Source organism: Scyliorhinus torazame, chromosome 7, assembly GCF_047496885.1.
Source record: "Scyliorhinus torazame isolate Kashiwa2021f chromosome 7, sScyTor2.1, whole genome shotgun sequence".
NCBI classification, from domain to species: domain Eukaryota; kingdom Metazoa; phylum Chordata; class Chondrichthyes; order Carcharhiniformes; family Scyliorhinidae; genus Scyliorhinus; species Scyliorhinus torazame.
The window spans coordinates 308622168-308640177 of NC_092713.1; the positions used below are offsets into that span (position 1 = coordinate 308622168).

Below are 18010 nucleotides of genomic sequence, written 5' to 3' on the forward strand. Positions count from 1 at the left end.
CTTAAGGTTAAGGTGCAGGTTCAGTCGGCAGTTAAGAAGGCAAATGTAATGTTAGCATTCATGTCAAGAGGGCTAGAATACAAGACCAGGGATGTACTTCTGAGGCTGCATAAGGCTCTGGTCAGACCGCATTTGGAGTATTGTGAGCAGTTTTGGCCCCGTATCGAAGGAAGGATGTGCTGGCCTTGGAAAGGGTCCAGAGGAGGTTCACAAGAATGATCCCTGGAATGAAGAGCTTGTCGTATGAAGAAAGGTTGACGACTCTGGGTCTGTACTCGTTGGAGTTTAGAAGGATGAGGGGGGATCTTATTGAAACTTACAGGATACTGCGAGGCCTGGATAGAGTGGACGTGGAGAGGATGTTTCCACTTGTAGGAAAAACTAGAACCAGAGGACACAATCTCAGACTAAAGGGATAATCCTTTGAAACAGAGATGAGGAGGAATTTCTTCAGCCAGAGGGTGGTGAATCTGTGGAACTCTTTGCCGCAGAAGGCTATGGAGGACAAATCACTGAGTGTCTTTAAGACAGTTAGATAGGTTCTTGATTAATAAGGGGATCAGGGGTTATGGGGAGAAGGCAGGAGAATGGGGATGAGAAAATATCAGCCATGATTGAATGGCGGAGCAGACCCGATGGGCCGAGTGGCCTAATTCTGCTCCTACGTCTTACGGTCCCCTCGACCCAACACCCCCTTGTCCCAGCCACCCACCCCCACGCCCCTCAACCCAACACCCCCTTGTCCCAGCCACCCACCCCCACGCCCCTCAACCCAACACCTCCTGGTCCCAGTCCCCCTACCCCTTATCCCAAACATCCAGTGAAATTCAGGGGTAATATAGCAGTCAAAACTGCAGCTTTCCCCCTCACAGTTGAGTTATTCCTTTGCCCAGTGTTCCCGCTGAGGGCTGAGAGAGCATTTACAGACAGGAATGTGTGAACTCCTCGGTCTGCCATTATCAAGGATCACATTTCCTTCCATTCCTTGGCTTTCGACAACTCCCCTCAGGCCAAGTCCTCAAGCACACCCATGGCCAGGAAGTGAAATGTCGGCAGGGACGAGAATCATTTGCTTCAGGATTTCCCAGGTCACCAAACGCACCGTGGAAACCCACTGCAGCCCCTGTTCAAAAAAGGGTGCGGAATTCCGCGGCACGAAAAGGCCATTCGGCCCATCGACCCTGCGCAGGCAATCCACTCTATGTGGGACCCTAACCTCCCTGGCCATTCCCACAGCCCATGTACAACGGGCAGGGCCTTCAAAGCCAAACTGGTCGAACACACCGTCATCTCTGGCTTGCTTCCCGAGCAGGAAATCCTGACTAACCATTCTTCCCTTTCCTGGGAGAGGTGAGTGGAGACAGGATATCACCACTCACTGTCGCACTCCCACGGCGCAGTTTCTTGCGTGCGGCCCTGTTCCAAGTGAGCACAGAATAAAGGAACTGGTTTTGTGAAATTGAAGCCGAGAATGGGGGATGAAGAGGCGGCCCCAGTTTCCAAGTAGGGCAGGAACAAAAAAATAAAAGTGGGCGGCGCGGTAGCACAGTGGGTTAGCACGTTCGCTTCACAGCTCCAGGGTTCGATTCCCGGCTTAGGTCACTGCCTGTGTGGCGTCTGCACGTTCTCCCCGTGTCTGCGTGGGTTTCCTCCGGGTGCTCCGGTTTCCTCCACAGTCCAAAGATGTGCAAGTTAGGTGGATTGGCCATGATAAATTGCCCTTAGTGTCCAAAAGGTTAGGTGGGGTTAGGGGGGATAGGGTGGAGGTGTGGGCTTAGTGCTTTTTCCCAAGGCCTGGTGCAGGCTTGATGGGCCGAATGGCCTCCTTCTGCACTGTAAATTCTATGATCCTATGAATCAAACCTTTAGGCCTACCCGGTCGAGTGGCCCAGGTGAAGACTGGGTACAAGAGTTCCCCAGTACCATTCCACACGGCTTTACACAAATAATTAACAAACTCGTTTCTCAGTTCCCAGGAAAAGAAACAGACACCACATTCAATCATGGTTTATTAGAAGACATCAAAATGCTGCACTCAACAATCATGGGAAGAAAACCTGTGACCTCACGGCCCATACAGTTGCCCCCGAGGTGATGCCCATCACACTCACACACCTAGAACTGCCCCACTGGAGACACACAGAGACACACACAGAGACACACACAGAGACACACACAGAGACACACACAGAGACACACACAGAGACACACACAGAGACACACACAGAGACACACACAGAGACACACACAGAGACACACACAGAGACACACACAGAGACACACACACACACACAGAGACACACACACACACACAGAGACACACACACACACACAGAGACAGAGACACACACACAGAGACACACACACACACAGGCACACACACAGACACACACACACACACACACAGACACACACACAGACACACACACAGACACACACACAGACACACACACAGACACACACACAGACACACACACAGACAGACACAGACACACACACACACACAGACACACACACAGACACACACACAGACACACACACAGACAGACACAGACACACACAGACACACACACACACAGACACACACACACACAGACACACACACACACAGACACACACACACACACACACAGACACACACACACACAGACACACACACACACAGACACACACACACACAGACACACACACACACAGACACACACACACACAGACACACACACACACACACGAGTGCTTTGCAGCTAACCCAGTCATTATGCACACAGCAAAATCCCACAGACTGCAACGTGACCAGATCTCCCACCTTTGTAAAGCAGTGCGACTGAAGGATAAACACATTACAGCGGGGGAGGAGCAGGATAGAATCGTAGCATCACCGCACAGCACAGGAGGGTGACCATTCGGCCCATCCCCATTGTACCCTCTCTCTGAAAGAGATGCCAATTCAGTCTCATTCTCTGGTCTTTGGTCCATTTCCTTTACAAAGTGGTTGTGGATTTTAATCTCCGCACATTAACAGACCACAGACGTAAAGGGGAGGGGGAGAGGATTTAGAGTCAGGGGTGTCAGTGAAGGGATGGTTGGAGGTGGGGCATTGAGTGTTAAGTGGGTAAGGGATGTGGGTGAATGAATATACAACCATATCTGCAGATTTCCGACTTATTAAAAGTTTGACATAAGCAGCCGAGGTTGAAGGTGCGCAACGTGAGGCACTGCAACAGGTTTGGACAGAAGGATGGAGGTGGGGTGGGGGGGGGGGCGCGGTCATCAAGTGGGCATTTATGAACTCAAGAGGGCGATGAGGTCATGGGATGAGGGAGTAGGTACTTGCCGGGGAGGGGGCGGGTTTCACAGGGTGTTTTTGGTTTGGGGGGGGGGGGGGGGGGGGGGGGGGGGAGGTTGCTAAACTCCGGAAGGATAGACTAGGGAAGGGACAAAGCGACACGCTACTCCCATCGCTGGACGTTTGAGCAGAAATTCCCATCAAGTTATCCTCCAGTTAAAACAAATGTGATGGACCCGGCGTCTACTCCTTGGAGGGTTTGGTTTTAAAACAAAATGTTTTAAATATTTTGTTGATCATTAAATCACCCTTCCCCTAAACATGACCACCTTGTAATCATGTGCTCTCAGACTTCCACACTAACCATTCTAAAAAAACTTTGTAAGGAACACTGGGGGATAGCATGGGGAAAAGGCCATTCGGCCCCTCATGTCCACTCCTCATCATCTGACGTGTTGACTGCTCGGAGGAACAGCGTCTGGAAAGTAAACGGTCTTGCACGGTGTTAGCTATGCTGGTAATTAGGGGCTTCTTTAAAATGCTGGGAGAATATTCCGGCATTTTTCACACCCAAGTGTCCGGAAGTCAAATGCAGCGGGTTCGTTGTGGGACAGGCGATAGGGATTTGAACAGAGCGAATGCAGTAATGCAGAAAACAAGATGGAAGTCTGGCAGCACCCCCCCCCCCCCCCACCACCAACCAAGGATCATTCCACCCCCACACCCCCAATTCAACCCACCTGGCATCCAGTGATATATACAAGACACAGAATGCATCATAAACACAACCTCAAATTGAGACGCCTGTGCAGACCACTACGCGGGGACGGAACGCAACGCCTCGCTGCGCTGGGACGTCAGAAATCACTCGGAAAGTTCCACCGCTCTCGTCAGATAAAACTGGAGTCCTCGTTCCTCAGTGCTGCCCTTTGCCAAGCCCAGGAGAGGTCGGTTCTGACAAGAGGAGGAAATCAAATCAGTCCATTAGTGCGTAGAATTGCCGAGAATCTATGGCACAGGAAGAGTCCACGATGGCATTCAGAATTTCAGAATCGTAAGACCATGAGAAATAGAAATTGGGTCGGCCAGCGAGCCCTTCCAGACTGTTCCACCATGTAATAAGACCATGGCTGATCGAACACTCATTCAGTCCACTTTTCTGCCTGATCTCCATCAGCCTTAATTCCCCCACTGACTAACATTTAAATCAGACAACACAGAAGGTGACCATTCTGGCACCTTCCCACCCTCGGAAAGAGCAATCCAATTTAGTTTGCCTGCAAATGACCCCTGCAAGTTAACTGACTTGCCAAATCTCTCTCGGCGATACTTCCAGACAGCGCATTCCAGATCTTTACAACTCTCGGGAGCAGAAATTTCTCCTTGTTTCCATTTCCAATCAACTCACTCCGGTTTCTGACCCACTTGTCAGAGGACACTGTCCCTCTCGGTTTTCTCCCAAACCCTGAATAACTTGGAGCGCATCTTAAATCTCCCCTCAGTCAACTCGTCCGCAAGGAGTTCCGATTCCAACTGCTCCAACCTCCTCGTTAAACTGACCTCCCTTCAGGAGCTGGATTCTCCGCCGGCGGGATGCTCCGTTTTGCCGGCAGCTAGGGGGTTTCCCGACGGTGTGAGGCTGCCATTAGACACAGGAGCAGAATCAGGCCACTCGGCCCATCGAGTCTGCTCCGCCATTCAATCATGGCTGCTATTTTCTCATCCCCATTCTCCTGCCTTCTCCCCATAACCCCTGATCCCCTTATTAATCAAGAACCTATCTATAAGACCATAAGACCCACAGTGGGAAACCCCATTGATCGGCCAGCGTAACGGAGCGTCCCACCGGCGGGGTCAACAAGAAATGTGGCGTGGCGGGTCAGAGAATCCAGCCTCAGGTGCCGAACTGTGGTGTTTTTAAGGGATTTTAATAATGGGAACCTTCTATTTTGTCACCCTCCCTAGCGACAGGCTTCCCTTCAGATGCACCCTGTCATGTGAGAGTACCTTTAAGAAATAGGTGTTTATAAATGGGTGTGTATATAAATATCTGTAGTGAGAGTACCTTTAAGAAATGGGTGTTTACTACTGCAGTGATGTCAGAGAGTGGGTGGAGCTGGGATGTCTGTCAGCTTTTTACTTTCGTTTTAGGCTGTTTGTCGCAGGGTGTGTTTTAGTTTCGTTTTAAGTGTTGGAGCTGAAGCCAGACAGAGCAGGCGTACTGTTGATCTCTCTGCTATCAAAAGACTATCTCTTGATCATCTGGTGAATTCAGAATTATAAAGGTTCTCAGTAGTGAATGTAAACCTAATGTGCTTCTGTTAAAAGGTGTTTCTTTTGTCTGGAAAGTTATTAAGGATTACTTAGTGTTATATTCTTTGGGGGTTGTATTTGAATTGATGGTTGCTAAGATGTTTACTGTATGTTTTAAAAAGGTTAACTTGAGTTCATAGAATAAACATTATTTTGCTTTAAAAAATACTTTTCCATTTCTGCTGCACCACACCTGTAGAGTGGGCCGTGTGCTCCCCATACCACAATCTATTAAAAGTTGTGGGTCAGGTGAACTCCATGCTACACTTTGGGGTTCTCTAAACCCTGGCCCATAACAACCCATACTACTCACTCTGGCCACTCCGTGTTGGTGAGTTCCACATTCTCGTCGTTCAAGACATTTCTCCGGAATTCTCCATGGGATTTATTCGGGATTATTTCCGCTCCTGGCCTCCAGCTTCTGATTTATCTCCATAAGTGCAAACACATCCGAGGGCGGGTTTCCCTCGCCGGAGGCGGCTCGTCAACCTCCGGGGTCGATGGCGATGGACGTTCCTCGCCTGTGGGGCCGTTGAGAAGCCTGCGGGGGGGGGGGGTTACCAGAAAACCCCGTTGGCGGAACGGCGCGACACCTCCGCCCTTTCTCTATATCTGCCCAATAAACCCCTCAGGCTTTTAATGATCTTTCTCGGGTCACCCCCAGAGAAAAGAGCTCTGCGTTCCTCAACAGCGAGGCAAATCTTCGCATCGGCTAATGCGTTGCTTGTGCGTAGAATTCAGATGTTCCGAGTTCCCAGGCTCCCATCTGCAAGTTCACCAGGCCTGGTACCCGTGGCTCTAACCAGCTTCAAGAGGGTTTAAATCTTACCTCCTGCGAGTAGGACTAATTGAAGAGCTATTTTGAAGGGCCAGCACCGATATAATGGGCTGAACGGCCTCTTTCGGAGCTACACGGTTTGACTGGAGGGCAGCTGGGCCGGGAGCAGTGGCCTCAACTCAAACAGTAATGGTTCAAGACTGTGCCTCTCACACAGGAGCTTAGACCAGTGGAGGTTCGAACAAGATGAGAAAGGTGCTACAGAAATGCAATCTCTGTGATGCCACGTGTTTGTGCATGTGTGTCTGTGTGCACGTATGTCTGTGCACACGTGTGTCTGCGCACTTGTGTGTCTGTGCGCACGTGTCTGTGTGCGTGCTCTTTCTGTGAGTCTGTGTTCATCTCTCTCTCTCCCTCGCACGTTTTATTTTCTCTCTCTGCATGTCTGTATGTGACTCGCTGTGTGTGTGCGCAAGTGTGTGCGTGTGTGCACATGTGTTTGCGTGTGTCTCTCTGCACATGTCTAATTGTGAGTCTCTCTCACCCTCTGTTCACGTGTTTGTGTGCGGCTCTCTGCCTGTGTGTGTCACTCTCTTGAAGTGTGTGTGCGGGTCTGCCTGTGCGTGTGAGTTTATGAGTTTGTGTGTGAGTGTTACTGTTTCAGACTGTGTGTGTGTGTGTGTATGTGAGTGAGTGTGTGCGCACGTGAGTGCGAGTGTGTGACTCTCAGAGTGCCTGTATGTGTGAGTGTGTGTGTGTGAGTGTGAGTGTGTGTGTGTGCGAGAGAGTGAGTGTGTGAGAGACTGTGTGAGCGTGTGTCTGTGTCTGTGAGTTACTCTCTCGGACTGCCTGTGTGTGTGTGTGAGTGAGTGAGTGAGCGAACGAGTCTGTCTGTGTGTTACTCTAGTGTGTTACTCTCTCGGAGTGTCTGTGTGCATGTGTGAGTCAGAGTGAGTGTGTTTGCGCACACGTGAATTATGACAGATTAAACTATGCACGGTTACAATAAAGATTATTATTAGTGGTGCAGGGAATTGTAAAAAAAGGAATCCTTTGTGTGGTTAATGTAACACTGTGACCTGCCAGAGACGATAGGGTCATCTAGAAGGAAACGGGCTGATTGACGACTTTACATCACCAACAACACTGCAGCTCACATGAATCAGTTTGAAAGTGCAGTCAGCATTCTGTTTCGCCTGTCTGGAGCTCCGTGCTGCTGGTTTGTTCCCTCGGCCAGCTTCGGCTCCTGAGCAATCAATAACTGTAAAAATTCATTCCGTCCACTTCTCGATCAGCGAGTCGGGAGGTTTGATGTGGGTGACATTACCCAGCTGCTTTGAAGCACCGATTTGTAAGAAATACAAACAAAACGCTGGGAAAACTCAGCAGGTCTGGAGACATCTGTGGAGGGGGAAACCGAGGGCAGAATATTGCGCGTAAAGGTCAGGGTCACGCCCGACGTGGAAGAGCAGAAAACTGGGCCTGAAGGCATCAGGTGTGTGCCCAGAGGCCATCGAGCCCGCGCCCGATATTCTGGCCAGCTGGTGGAGTCGGAAAGGTGCCCGCCAACAATCATGAAACCAATTTAGTTAGAATGCCACCTGCCCGTCTGCGGATGGGGCAATTGGCAAGGTGGCCTCTGCGTTTAAGGAGCGACCTCGATCCAGGGCGGGACGAACTGTCAGGGCTCAAATAAAACGTGGATTTTTAATCTTCACGAGCCAGCAGCTCCCCGAGACAGCTGCGACCCTGCAAACGCCAGCCAGAAACCGCCCCCCTACCCCAACCTCCGTCCTCCACAGCAGCCCTCAACCTTTCACAGAGCGCATTTCACGTTGGATCATGGTTAATTGGCCAGTCAGTGCGAAATGTGCCCTCCGGGGCTGACCCCGCAACCAGGAAGGTCTTTCCCACCCGATTCCAGGCCGCTAGGAGCAGCCGTCCAATGGAGAGAAAATTCACGGCAGAGCTAACATTCCAAAGTCAAAAAGTCTCTTCTTCATTTCCAAAGAGTCACACTGGACTCGAAACGTTGATCAGCTTCTCCCTCGCTCTCTCCACTGCTTCTGCTAGGGCTGCTGAGTTTATCCAGACGTTTCGGATTTTATTTCAGATCCGCCAGCAGCTGCAGCATTTTGCTTTTCTCTGATGCTGATTGAGGGATAAATCTCTCCAGGTACCAGGAGAGATTTTCTTACACAATAATCCCACAGGATCTTTATCATTCACCCAAACAGGTCACCTCAACCTCATACCCAAGGATGGCAGCTCCGACAGTGCGTCACTCTCTCAGCACCCACCTAACCGACAGAACAGCACTCCCTCGACGTTACTCTGAGAGCGTATGTACACCGTCAGTACTGACCCTCTGACAGTGCAGCACTCCCTCAGTACTGACCCTCTGACAGTGCAGCACTCCCTCAGTAGTGACCCTCTGACAGTGCAGCACTCCCTCAGTACTGACCCTCTGACAGTGCAGCACTCCCTCAGTACTGACCCTCCAACAGTGCGGCACTCCCTCAGTACTGACCCTCTGACAGTGCAGCACTCCCTCAGGAGTGACCCTCTGATAGTGCAGCACTCCCTCAGTACTGACCCTCTGACAGTGCAGCACTCCCTCAGTACTGACCCTCTGACAGTGCAGCACTCTCTCAGTACTGACCCTCTGACAGTGCAGCACTCCCTCAGGAGTGACCCTCTGACAGTGCAGCACTCCCTCAGATCTGACCCTCTAACAGTGCAGTACTCCCTCAGTACTGACATTCTGACAGTGCAGCACTCCCTCAGTACTGACCCTCTGACAGTGCAGTACTCCCTCAGTACTGACATTCTGACAGTGCAGCACTCCCTCAGTACTGACCCTCTGACAGTGCAGCACTCCCTCAGTACTGACCCTCTGACAGTGCGGAGCTCCCTCAGTACTGACCCACTGACAGTGGAGCACTCCCTCAGTACTGACCCTCGGACAGTGCGGCACTCCCTCAGTACTGACCCTCTGACAGTGCAGCACTCCCTCAGTACTGACCCTCTGACAGTGCAGCACTCCCTCAGTACTGACCCACTGACAGTGGAGCACTCCCTCAGTACTGACCCTCTGACAGTGCGGCACTCCCTCAGTGCTGCCCCTCTCACAGAGCAGCACTCCCTCAGTACTGACCCTCGGACAGTGCAGCACTCCCTCAGTACTGACCCTCGGACAGTGCAGCACTCCCTCAATGCTGACCCTCTCACAGTGCAGCACTCCCTCAGTGAACTGAGGGGTAGCGTTGGGAGTTGAGCTCCATCCACAGGCTGTTAAAATGAAGCTGAAATTCGGCTCACCTTTACTGTCGGCCTTGGGCCAGTCTGGCTCGGCAGCGTGCTGACTCCGCGCGGCGGGGTACGGAGCGTTCCATGCCCCCTCCGACTGGGATTGGGATGGAAGGAAAAGGTAAATTAACGGTAATATCGGGAAATGCTCAAAAGGGAAAGGGGTGAGAGAGAGAGAGCGGGTGGGGGAGAGAGAGAGAGAGAGAGCAGGGGGGGGGGGGGGGGGAGAGAGAGGGGGGGAGAGAGAGAGAGAGAGAGAGAGAGAGCAGGGGGGTCGGAGAGAGAGAGAGCGCGGGGGGGCGGAGAGAGAGAGAGAGAGAGAGAGAGAGCGGGGGGGCGGAGAGAGGGAGGGGGAGAGAGGGAGGGGGAGAGAGGGAGGGGGAGAGAGGGAGGGGGAGAGAGGGAGGGGGAGAGAGGGAGGGGGGAGAGAGGGAGGGCCGCAGGGGGAGGGGGGGAGAGAGAGCGCGCGGGGGGAGGCGGAGAGAGAGCGCGCGGGGGGAGGCGGAGAGAGAGAGAGCGGGGGGAGGCGGAGAGAGAGAGAGCGGGGGGAGGCGGAGAGAGAGAGAGCGGGGGGAGGCGGAGAGAGAGAGAGCGGGGGGAGGCGGAGAGAGAGAGAGCGGGGGGAGGCGGAGAGAGAGAGAGCGGGGGGAGGCGGAGAGAGAGAGAGCGGGGGAGGCGGAGAGAGAGAGAGCGGGGGGGGCGGAGAGAGAGAGAGCGGGGGGGGCGGAGAGAGAGAGAGCGGGGGGGGCGGAGAGAGAGAGAGCGGGGGGGGGCGGAGAGAGAGAGCGCGGGGGAGAGAGAGAGAGAGCGCGGGGGAGAGAGAGAGAGAGCGCAGGGGAGAGAGAGAGAGCGCGGGGGAGAGAGAGAGAGCGCGGGGGAGAGAGAGAGAGCGCGGGGGAGAGAGAGAGAGAGCGCGGGGGAGAGAGAGAGAGAGCGCGGGGGAGAGAGAGAGAGCGCGGGGGAGAGAGAGAGCGCGCGGGGGAGAGAGAGAGAGCGCGGGGGAGAGAGAGAGAGCGCGGGGGAGAGAGAGAGAGCGCGGGGGAGAGAGAGAGAGCGCGGGGAGAGAGAGAGAGCGCGGGGGAGAGAGAGAGAGCGCGGGGGAGAGAGAGAGAGCGCGGGGGAGAGAGAGAGAGCGCGGGGGAGAGAGAGAGAGCGCGGGGGAGAGAGAGAGAGCGCGGGGGAGAGAGAGAGAGCGCGGGGGAGAGAGAGAGAGCGCGGGGGAGAGAGAGAGAGCGCGGGGGAGAGAGAGAGAGCGCGGGGGAGAGAGAGAGAGCGCGGGGGAGAGAGAGAGAGCGCGGGGGAGAGAGAGAGAGCGCGGGGGAGAGAGAGAGAGCGCGGGGGAGAGAGAGAGAGCGCGGGGGAGAGAGAGAGAGCGCGGGGGAGAGAGAGAGAGCGCGGGGGAGAGAGAGAGAGCGCGGGGGAGAGAGAGAGCGCGGGGGAGAGAGAGAGAGCGCGGGGGGAGAGAGAGAGAGAGCGCGGGGGAGAGAGAGAGAGCGCGGGGGAGAGAGAGAGAGCGCGGGGGAGAGAGAGAGAGCGCGGGGGAGAGAGAGAGAGCGCGGGGGAGAGAGAGAGAGCGCGGGGGAGAGAGAGAGAGCGCGGGGGAGAGAGAGAGAGAGCGCGGGGGAGAGAGAGAGAGAGCGCGGGGGAGAGAGAGAGAGCGCGGGGGAGAGAGAGAGAGCGCGGGGGAGAGAGAGAGAGCGCGGGGGAGAGAGAGAGAGCGCGGGGGAGAGAGAGAGAGCGCGGGGGAGAGAGAGAGAGCGCGGGGGAGAGAGAGAGAGCGCGGGGGAGAGAGAGAGAGCGCGGGGGAGAGAGAGAGAGCGCGGGGGAGAGAGAGAGAGCGCGGGGGAGAGAGAGAGAGCGCGGGGGAGAGAGAGAGAGCGCGGGGGAGAGAGAGAGAGCGCGGGGGAGAGAGAGAGAGCGCGGGGGAGAGAGTGAGAGCGCGGGGGAGAGAGTGAGAGCGCGGGGGAGAGAGAGAGAGCGCGGGGGAGAGAGAGAGAGCGCGGGGGAGAGGGAGAGAGAGAGAGCGCGGGGGAGAGAGAGAGAGCGCGGGGGAGAGAGAGAGAGCGCGGGGGAGAGAGAGAGAGCGCGGGGGAGAGAGAGAGAGCGCGGGGGAGAGAGAGAGAGCGCGGGGGAGAGAGAGAGAGCGCGGGGGAGAGAGAGAGAGCGCGGGGGAGAGAGAGAGAGCGCGGGGGAGAGAGAGAGAGCGCGGGGGAGAGAGAGAGAGCGCGGGGGAGAGAGAGAGAGCGCGGGGGAGAGAGAGAGAGCGCGGGGGAGAGAGAGAGAGCGCGGGGGAGAGAGAGAGAGCGCGGGGGAGAGAGAGAGAGCGCGGGGGAGAGAGAGAGAGCGCGGGGGAGAGAGAGAGAGCGCGGGGGAGAGAGAGAGAGCGCGGGGGAGAGAGAGAGAGCGCGGGGGAGAGAGAGAGAGCGCGGGGGAGAGAGAGAGAGCGCGGGGGAGAGAGAGAGAGCGCGGGGGAGAGAGAGAGAGCGCGGGGGAGAGAGAGAGAGCGCGGGGGAGAGAGAGAGAGCGCGGGGGAGAGAGAGAGAGCGCGGGGGGAGAGAGAGAGCGCGGGGGGAGAGAGAGAGCGCGGGGGGAGAGAGAGAGCGCGGGGGGAGAGAGAGAGCGCGGGGGGAGAGAGAGAGCGCGGGGGGAGAGAGAGAGCGCGGGGGGAGAGAGAGAGCGCGGGGGGAGAGAGAGAGCGGGGGGGGTGAGAGAGAGAGCAGGGGGAGAGAGAGAGAGAGCGGGGGGAGAGAGAGAGAGCGGGGGGTGAGAGAGAGAGCGGGGGGAGAGAGAGAGAGCGGGGGGAGAGAGAGAGAGCGGGGGGAGAGAGAGAGAGCGGGGGGAGAGAGAGAGAGCCGGGGGAGAGAGAGAGAGCCGGGGGAGAGAGTGAGAGCGGGGGGAGAGAGAGAGAGCGGGGGGAGAGAGAGAGAGCGGGGGGAGAGAGAGAGAGCGGGGGGAGAGAGAGAGAGCGGGGGGAGAGAGAGAGAGCGGGGGGAGAGAGAGAGAGCGGGGGGAGAGAGAGAGAGCGGGGGGAGAGAGAGAGAGCGGGGGGAGAGAGAGAGAGCGGGGGCAGAGAGAGAGAGCGGGGGCAGAGAGAGAGAGCGGGGGTAGAGAGAGAGAGCGGGGGGAGAGAGAGAGAGCGGGGGGAGAGAGAGAGAGCGGGGGGAGAGAGAGAGAGCGGGGGGAGAGAGAGAGAGCGGGGGGAGAGAGAGAGAGCGGGGGGAGAGAGAGAGAGCGGGGAGAGAGAGAGAGAGCGGGGAGAGAGAGAGAGAGCGGGGAGAGAGAGAGAGAGAGCGGGGAGAGAGAGAGAGAGAGCGGGGGGGAGAGAGAGAGAGCGGGGGGAGAGAGAGCGGGGGGAGAGAGAGAGAGCGGGGGGAGAGAGAGAGAGCGGGGAGAGAGAGAGAGAGAGCGGGGAGAGAGAGAGAGAGCGGGGAGAGAGAGAGCGGGGGAGAGAGAGAGAGCGGGGGGAGAGAGAGAGAGCGCGGGGAGAGAGAGAGAGCGGGGGGAGAGAGAGAGAGCGGGGGGAGAGAGAGAGAGCGGGGGGAGAGAGAGAGAGCGGGGGGAGAGAGAGAGAGCGGGGGGAGAGAGAGAGAGAGAGCGGGGGAGAGAGAGCGGGGGGAGAGAGAGAAAGAGAGTGGTCTGTAATGCGTGCGTACTGGTCTGTAATGCGTGCGTACTGGTCTGTAATGCGTGCGTACCGGTCTGTAATGCGTGTGTACCGGCCTGTAATGCGTGCGTACTGGTCTGTAATGTGTGCGTACTGGTCTGTAATGCGTGCGTACTGGTCTGTAATGCGTGCGTACTGGTCTGTAATATATGCGTACTGGTCTGTAATGCGTGCGTACTGGTCTGTAATGCGTGCGTACTGGTCTGTAATGCGTGCGTACTGGTCTGTAATGCGTGCGTACTGGTCTGTAATGCGTGCGTACTGGTCTGTAATGCGTGCGTACTGGTCTGTAATGCGTGCGTACTGGTCTGTAATGCGTGCGTACTGGTCTGTAATGCGTGCGTACTGGTCTGTAATGCGTGCGTACTGGTCTGTAATGCGTGCGTACTGGTCTGTAATGCGTGCGTACCGGTCTGTAATGCATGCATACCGGTCTGTAATGCGGGTGTGCAGCATTTAGTCCAGCTGGCGGATAGCGGATCTGCCAATCGTACCCTCCATAGACAGCGCCAGGGTGAGCGAGAGGAGGGTACTGCAGCTGGTAGGGTGGTGGGCAGTATTGCCCATGTGCCCCAGGGGGTGGGTCCGATGATCTTCTCTCACTTGGTACCTGTGAAAACAACAAAGTCAGTGAGTTTCCACCATCTCCGAGGTAGATTCCAGTGCCAGACAGTTCATTGCTGCAAGAAAGAGAAACCGCGGGATTCTCTGTCTGCGGGATCCTCCAGCTGCGGGATCCTCCGGCTGCGGGATCCTCCGGCTGCGGGATCCTCCGGCTGCGGGATCCTCCGGCTGCGCACCCAGACCACGGGCTTCCCGATGGAGTGAGGTGGCCACAATGGGAACCCCTCAGGCCGGCTGCGGGAACGGAGAATCCCGCTGCTGGCGGGGCGGATCGCACCGCACCGGAAAACCGGGCTGACGGGATGGAGAATCCCACCCAAAGACTTTCATTTCTCTCGAACCTTTCACCAACCCAAACTGCCCCATCGGGTTTCACAACAAGCTAAATACTTTTTTCAAACTCGGTCACTGTTGGAAGCATCTGGGTCCATCAGGAAGTTCCCCAAATCAACATTTCGGTCAATGAGCAGGTAATTTTTATTTATTTTTTTAAACGATGTTGTGACAGGACACGGTGGAGGACGCCCCCTAATTTTACGTGCTCCGGTTTCTGGTGGGACTTGAACCCACGACCTTCCGACCCGGATGCTGTCACCTGAGCCTTGGCTGACGAGGAAGCGGTTCCGGCCCGCTGGCAGGACTTCCTGCTGAAACCAGTATAGGGCGGCTTGTAAAAACCGACATTCCGGCCTGCCCTACAGAATTCCCACCGGGAGAGAGAGGTTAATATGAACGCTCATATAGACTGGCAGGTTAGCAAGAGCGAACTTTTAGACAGGAGCAACATTGACAGCACAGGGTAGCTAAGTAACTGCGTCATCTCAAACACACTCACAGAACTGTGCCCCCTCTTCATACTGAAAACTCTCAGCAACACTGCCCAGCTCACACCGCGTTAGGATCATGGACGCGATTCTCCGACCACCCACCGGGTCGGAGAATCGCCGGGGGGCCGGCGTGAATCCCGCCCCCGCCGTGTCCCGAATTCTCTGCCACCGGAGATTCGGCGGGGGCGGGAATGGGCGGGAATCCCACCCCCGGCGATTCTCCGGTCCGCGATGGGCCGAAGTCCCGCCGCTGTCAACCCTCGCCAGCCGGCGTGGATTGAACCACCTTTCGAACGGCGGGACAAGGCGGCGCGGGCAGGCTCCGGGGTCCTTGGGTGGGGGGGGGGGGGGCGATCTGGCCCCGGGGGGGTGCCCCCACGGTGGCCTGGCCCGCGATCGGGGCCCACCGATCCGCGGGCGGGCCTGTGCCGTGGGGGGCACTCTTTTCCTTCTGCCTTCACCATGGTCTTCACTATGGCGGAGGCGGAAGAGACCCCCTCCACTGCGCATACGCGGGGAAGCCGTGAGCGGCCGCTGACGCTCCCGCGCATGCGTCGCACGGCAAAGTCACTTCCGCGCCAGCTGGCGGGGCGGAAATCAGCCCGGCTTGGGCCTAGCCCCTCAAGGTGAGGGCTCAGCCCTTCAAGATGCGGATGGCTCCGCACCTTTGGGGCGGCGCGATGCCGGACTGATTCGCGCCGTTTTTGGCGCCGGTCGGCGGACATCGCGCCGATTGCGGAGAATCCCGCCCCATATTTCTGAATTTTCTGATGGACGCTAAGTTTCTCCTGCCAGTTATCTATCCAAAAATAACGTGACAGAGAGTGAGACGGAGTGTAGAGGGATCTAAACTAGAGAGACAGCCCTTTTGGCAATGAAACGGAGAAACATTTTCTCACAAAGTGTGATAGATACTTGCACCAGGTTCTCACAATAACAATGGGTTTTATTAATTCTTTGATGTGGGCATCACTGGCTAGGGCAGCATTTATTGCCCATCCCTAATTGCCCTTGAGAAGGTGGTGATGAGCTGCCTTATTGAGCCACTGCAGCCCCCGAGGTGTAGGTACACCCACAGTGCTGTTAGGGAGGGAGTGGCAGGGTTTTGACCCAGCGACAGTAAATGAACAGCGATATATTTCCAAGTCAGGATGGTGAGTGGCTTGGAGGGACCACCTCCAGGTGGTGGGGTCCACAGCTATCTGCTTCCCTTGACTTCTAGGCAGCAGAGGACATGGGTTTAAAAGGTTCTGTCGAAGGAGCCTTGGTAACTTCCTGCAGTGCATCCTCTAGATGGTACACACGGCTGTCACTGTGCTTCGATGGTCAGTGGAGGGATTGAATGTCGGAGGTGGTGGATGGGGTGCTAATCAAGCGGGCTGCTTTGTCCTGGATGGTGTCGAGCTTCTTGAGTGTTGTTGGAGCTGCACTCACCCAGGCGAGTGGAGAGTATTCCATCACACTCCTGACTTGTGCCTTGTAGATGGAGGACAGACTTTGGACAGTTAGGAGGCAAATTAGATGCCACAGAATTCCCAGTTTCTGATCTGTTCTTGCAGCCACAGTATTAATGTGGCTAGTCCAGTTCAGTTTCTGGTCAATGGTAACCCCCAGGATGTTGATAGTGAGGGACTCAGCAATGGTAAAGCCATTGAATGTCAAAGGGTGGTGGTTAGATTCTCTCTTGTTGGAGATGGTCATGGCCATTGCAACATATCAGTCCAAGCGTGGATATTGTCCAGGTCTTTCTGCATGTGGACATGGACTGCTTCAATAGCTACGGGGACACGAATGGTGCTGAACATTGTGCAATCTTAAGACATCATGATGGAGGGAAGGTCATTGATGAAGCAGCTGAAGATGGCTGGGCCTAGGTCACCAAGCTGAGAATGTCCTGGGACTGAGATGATTGACCTCCAACCACCACAACCATCTTCCTTTGTGCCGGGTATGACTCCAACCAGTGGAGAGTTTTCCCCTTGATTCCCATTGACTCCAGTTTAGTTAGGGCTCCTTGATGCCATACTCGGTCAATGCTGCCTTGATGCCAAAGGCAATCATTCTCACCTCACCTCTGGGGTTCAGCTCTTTTGTCCATGTTTGGGTCAATTGCAAATTTGAAATCTGGGATTGATAGATTATTTGCCAATGGAGTATAGGGATATGGGGCAAAGATGGGTACGTGGAGTTTGTTCACAAATAATGGAAGAGCGAGCTTTAGGGCAGTGTTCTTCAAACTCGGTGGGTCGCGGGCGGGTGTCGGGAGGGTCGCGGAGCTGTCCTGCGCGGCGCTCCCGATCGCGCAAATCCCCGCGCAGCAGCCGGCTTTTAATAACGCCGGCTGCAAGCGGCCTTTAATATGGCCGCGAACAATTTTTTAAAAATCCGGCCGCATCGCGCATGTGCGCCAATGATCGTGCGCGCACGGGCAGTGCGGCCGCTATGTTTATTAAACGGTCGCAGCTTTTTGTTTTACAAGTTTGGGGGTTTTTATTCATTTTATCCATTTATTTTATTCATTTAATTTTTTTTTCATTTATTTTACTCTTTTTTTTTTACAAGTTTCGGGGGGGGGGGTTTTATTTAATAAGATTTTACGTGAAAAAAAATGCAGAACTTTGGACAGATGGAGACTCCATACTTTCCGACACCGGAAGGCTTCACCTTCACCCAACAGGTTCCATTGGAGGAGCGTGTACGAGGACCAAAGGGACCCAATACCATTTCCTCCATTTTTGTCAGCAGCAAACAAGGTAGAGAAAATGGTGGGTCGTGCAGGTCGGCCGGCGTGGGTCGTGCAGGTCGGCCGGCGTGGGTCGCGCAGGTCGGCCGGCGTGGGTCGCGCAGGTCGGCCGGCGTGGGTCGCGCAGGTCGGCCGGCGTGGGTCGCGCAGGTCGGCCGGCGTGGGTCGCGCAGGTCGGCCGGCGTGGGTCGCGCAGGTCGGCCGGCGTGGGTCGCGCAGGTCGGCCGGCGTGGGTCGCGCAGGTCGGCCGGCGTGGGTCGCGCAGGTCGGCCGGCGTGGGTCGCGCAGGTCGGCCGGCGTGGGTCGCGAAGGTCGGCCGGCGTGGGTCGCGAAGGTCGGCCGGCGTGGGTCGCGAAGGTCGGCCGGCGTGGGTCGCGAAGGTCGGCCGGCGTGGGTCGCGAAGGTCGGCCGGCGTGGGTCGCGAAGGTCGGCCGGCGTGGGTCCTGAGGGTTGGCCGGTTGCTAAA

General features: G+C 56.1%; 1 protein-coding gene across 2 annotated transcripts in view; it reads right to left on the reverse strand.

The window, feature by feature from the left end:
* Positions 1 to 1996: 1996 nt before the first annotated feature.
* Positions 1997 to 18010, reverse strand: part of tnip1 (TNFAIP3 interacting protein 1) — a 29086-nt gene continuing 13072 nt past the window's right edge. For both annotated transcript variants that reach the window (XM_072512733.1, XM_072512735.1), the window contains 3 exons: positions 13781 to 13960; positions 9699 to 9783; positions 1997 to 4240 (listed from right to left, as the gene is read on the reverse strand). In XM_072512733.1, coding sequence (XP_072368834.1) covers positions 4203 to 4240; positions 9699 to 9783; positions 13781 to 13960 — 303 coding nt within the window. In that variant the 3' untranslated portion in view covers positions 1997 to 4202. The remainder of the gene's footprint in view (positions 4241 to 9698; positions 9784 to 13780; positions 13961 to 18010) is intronic.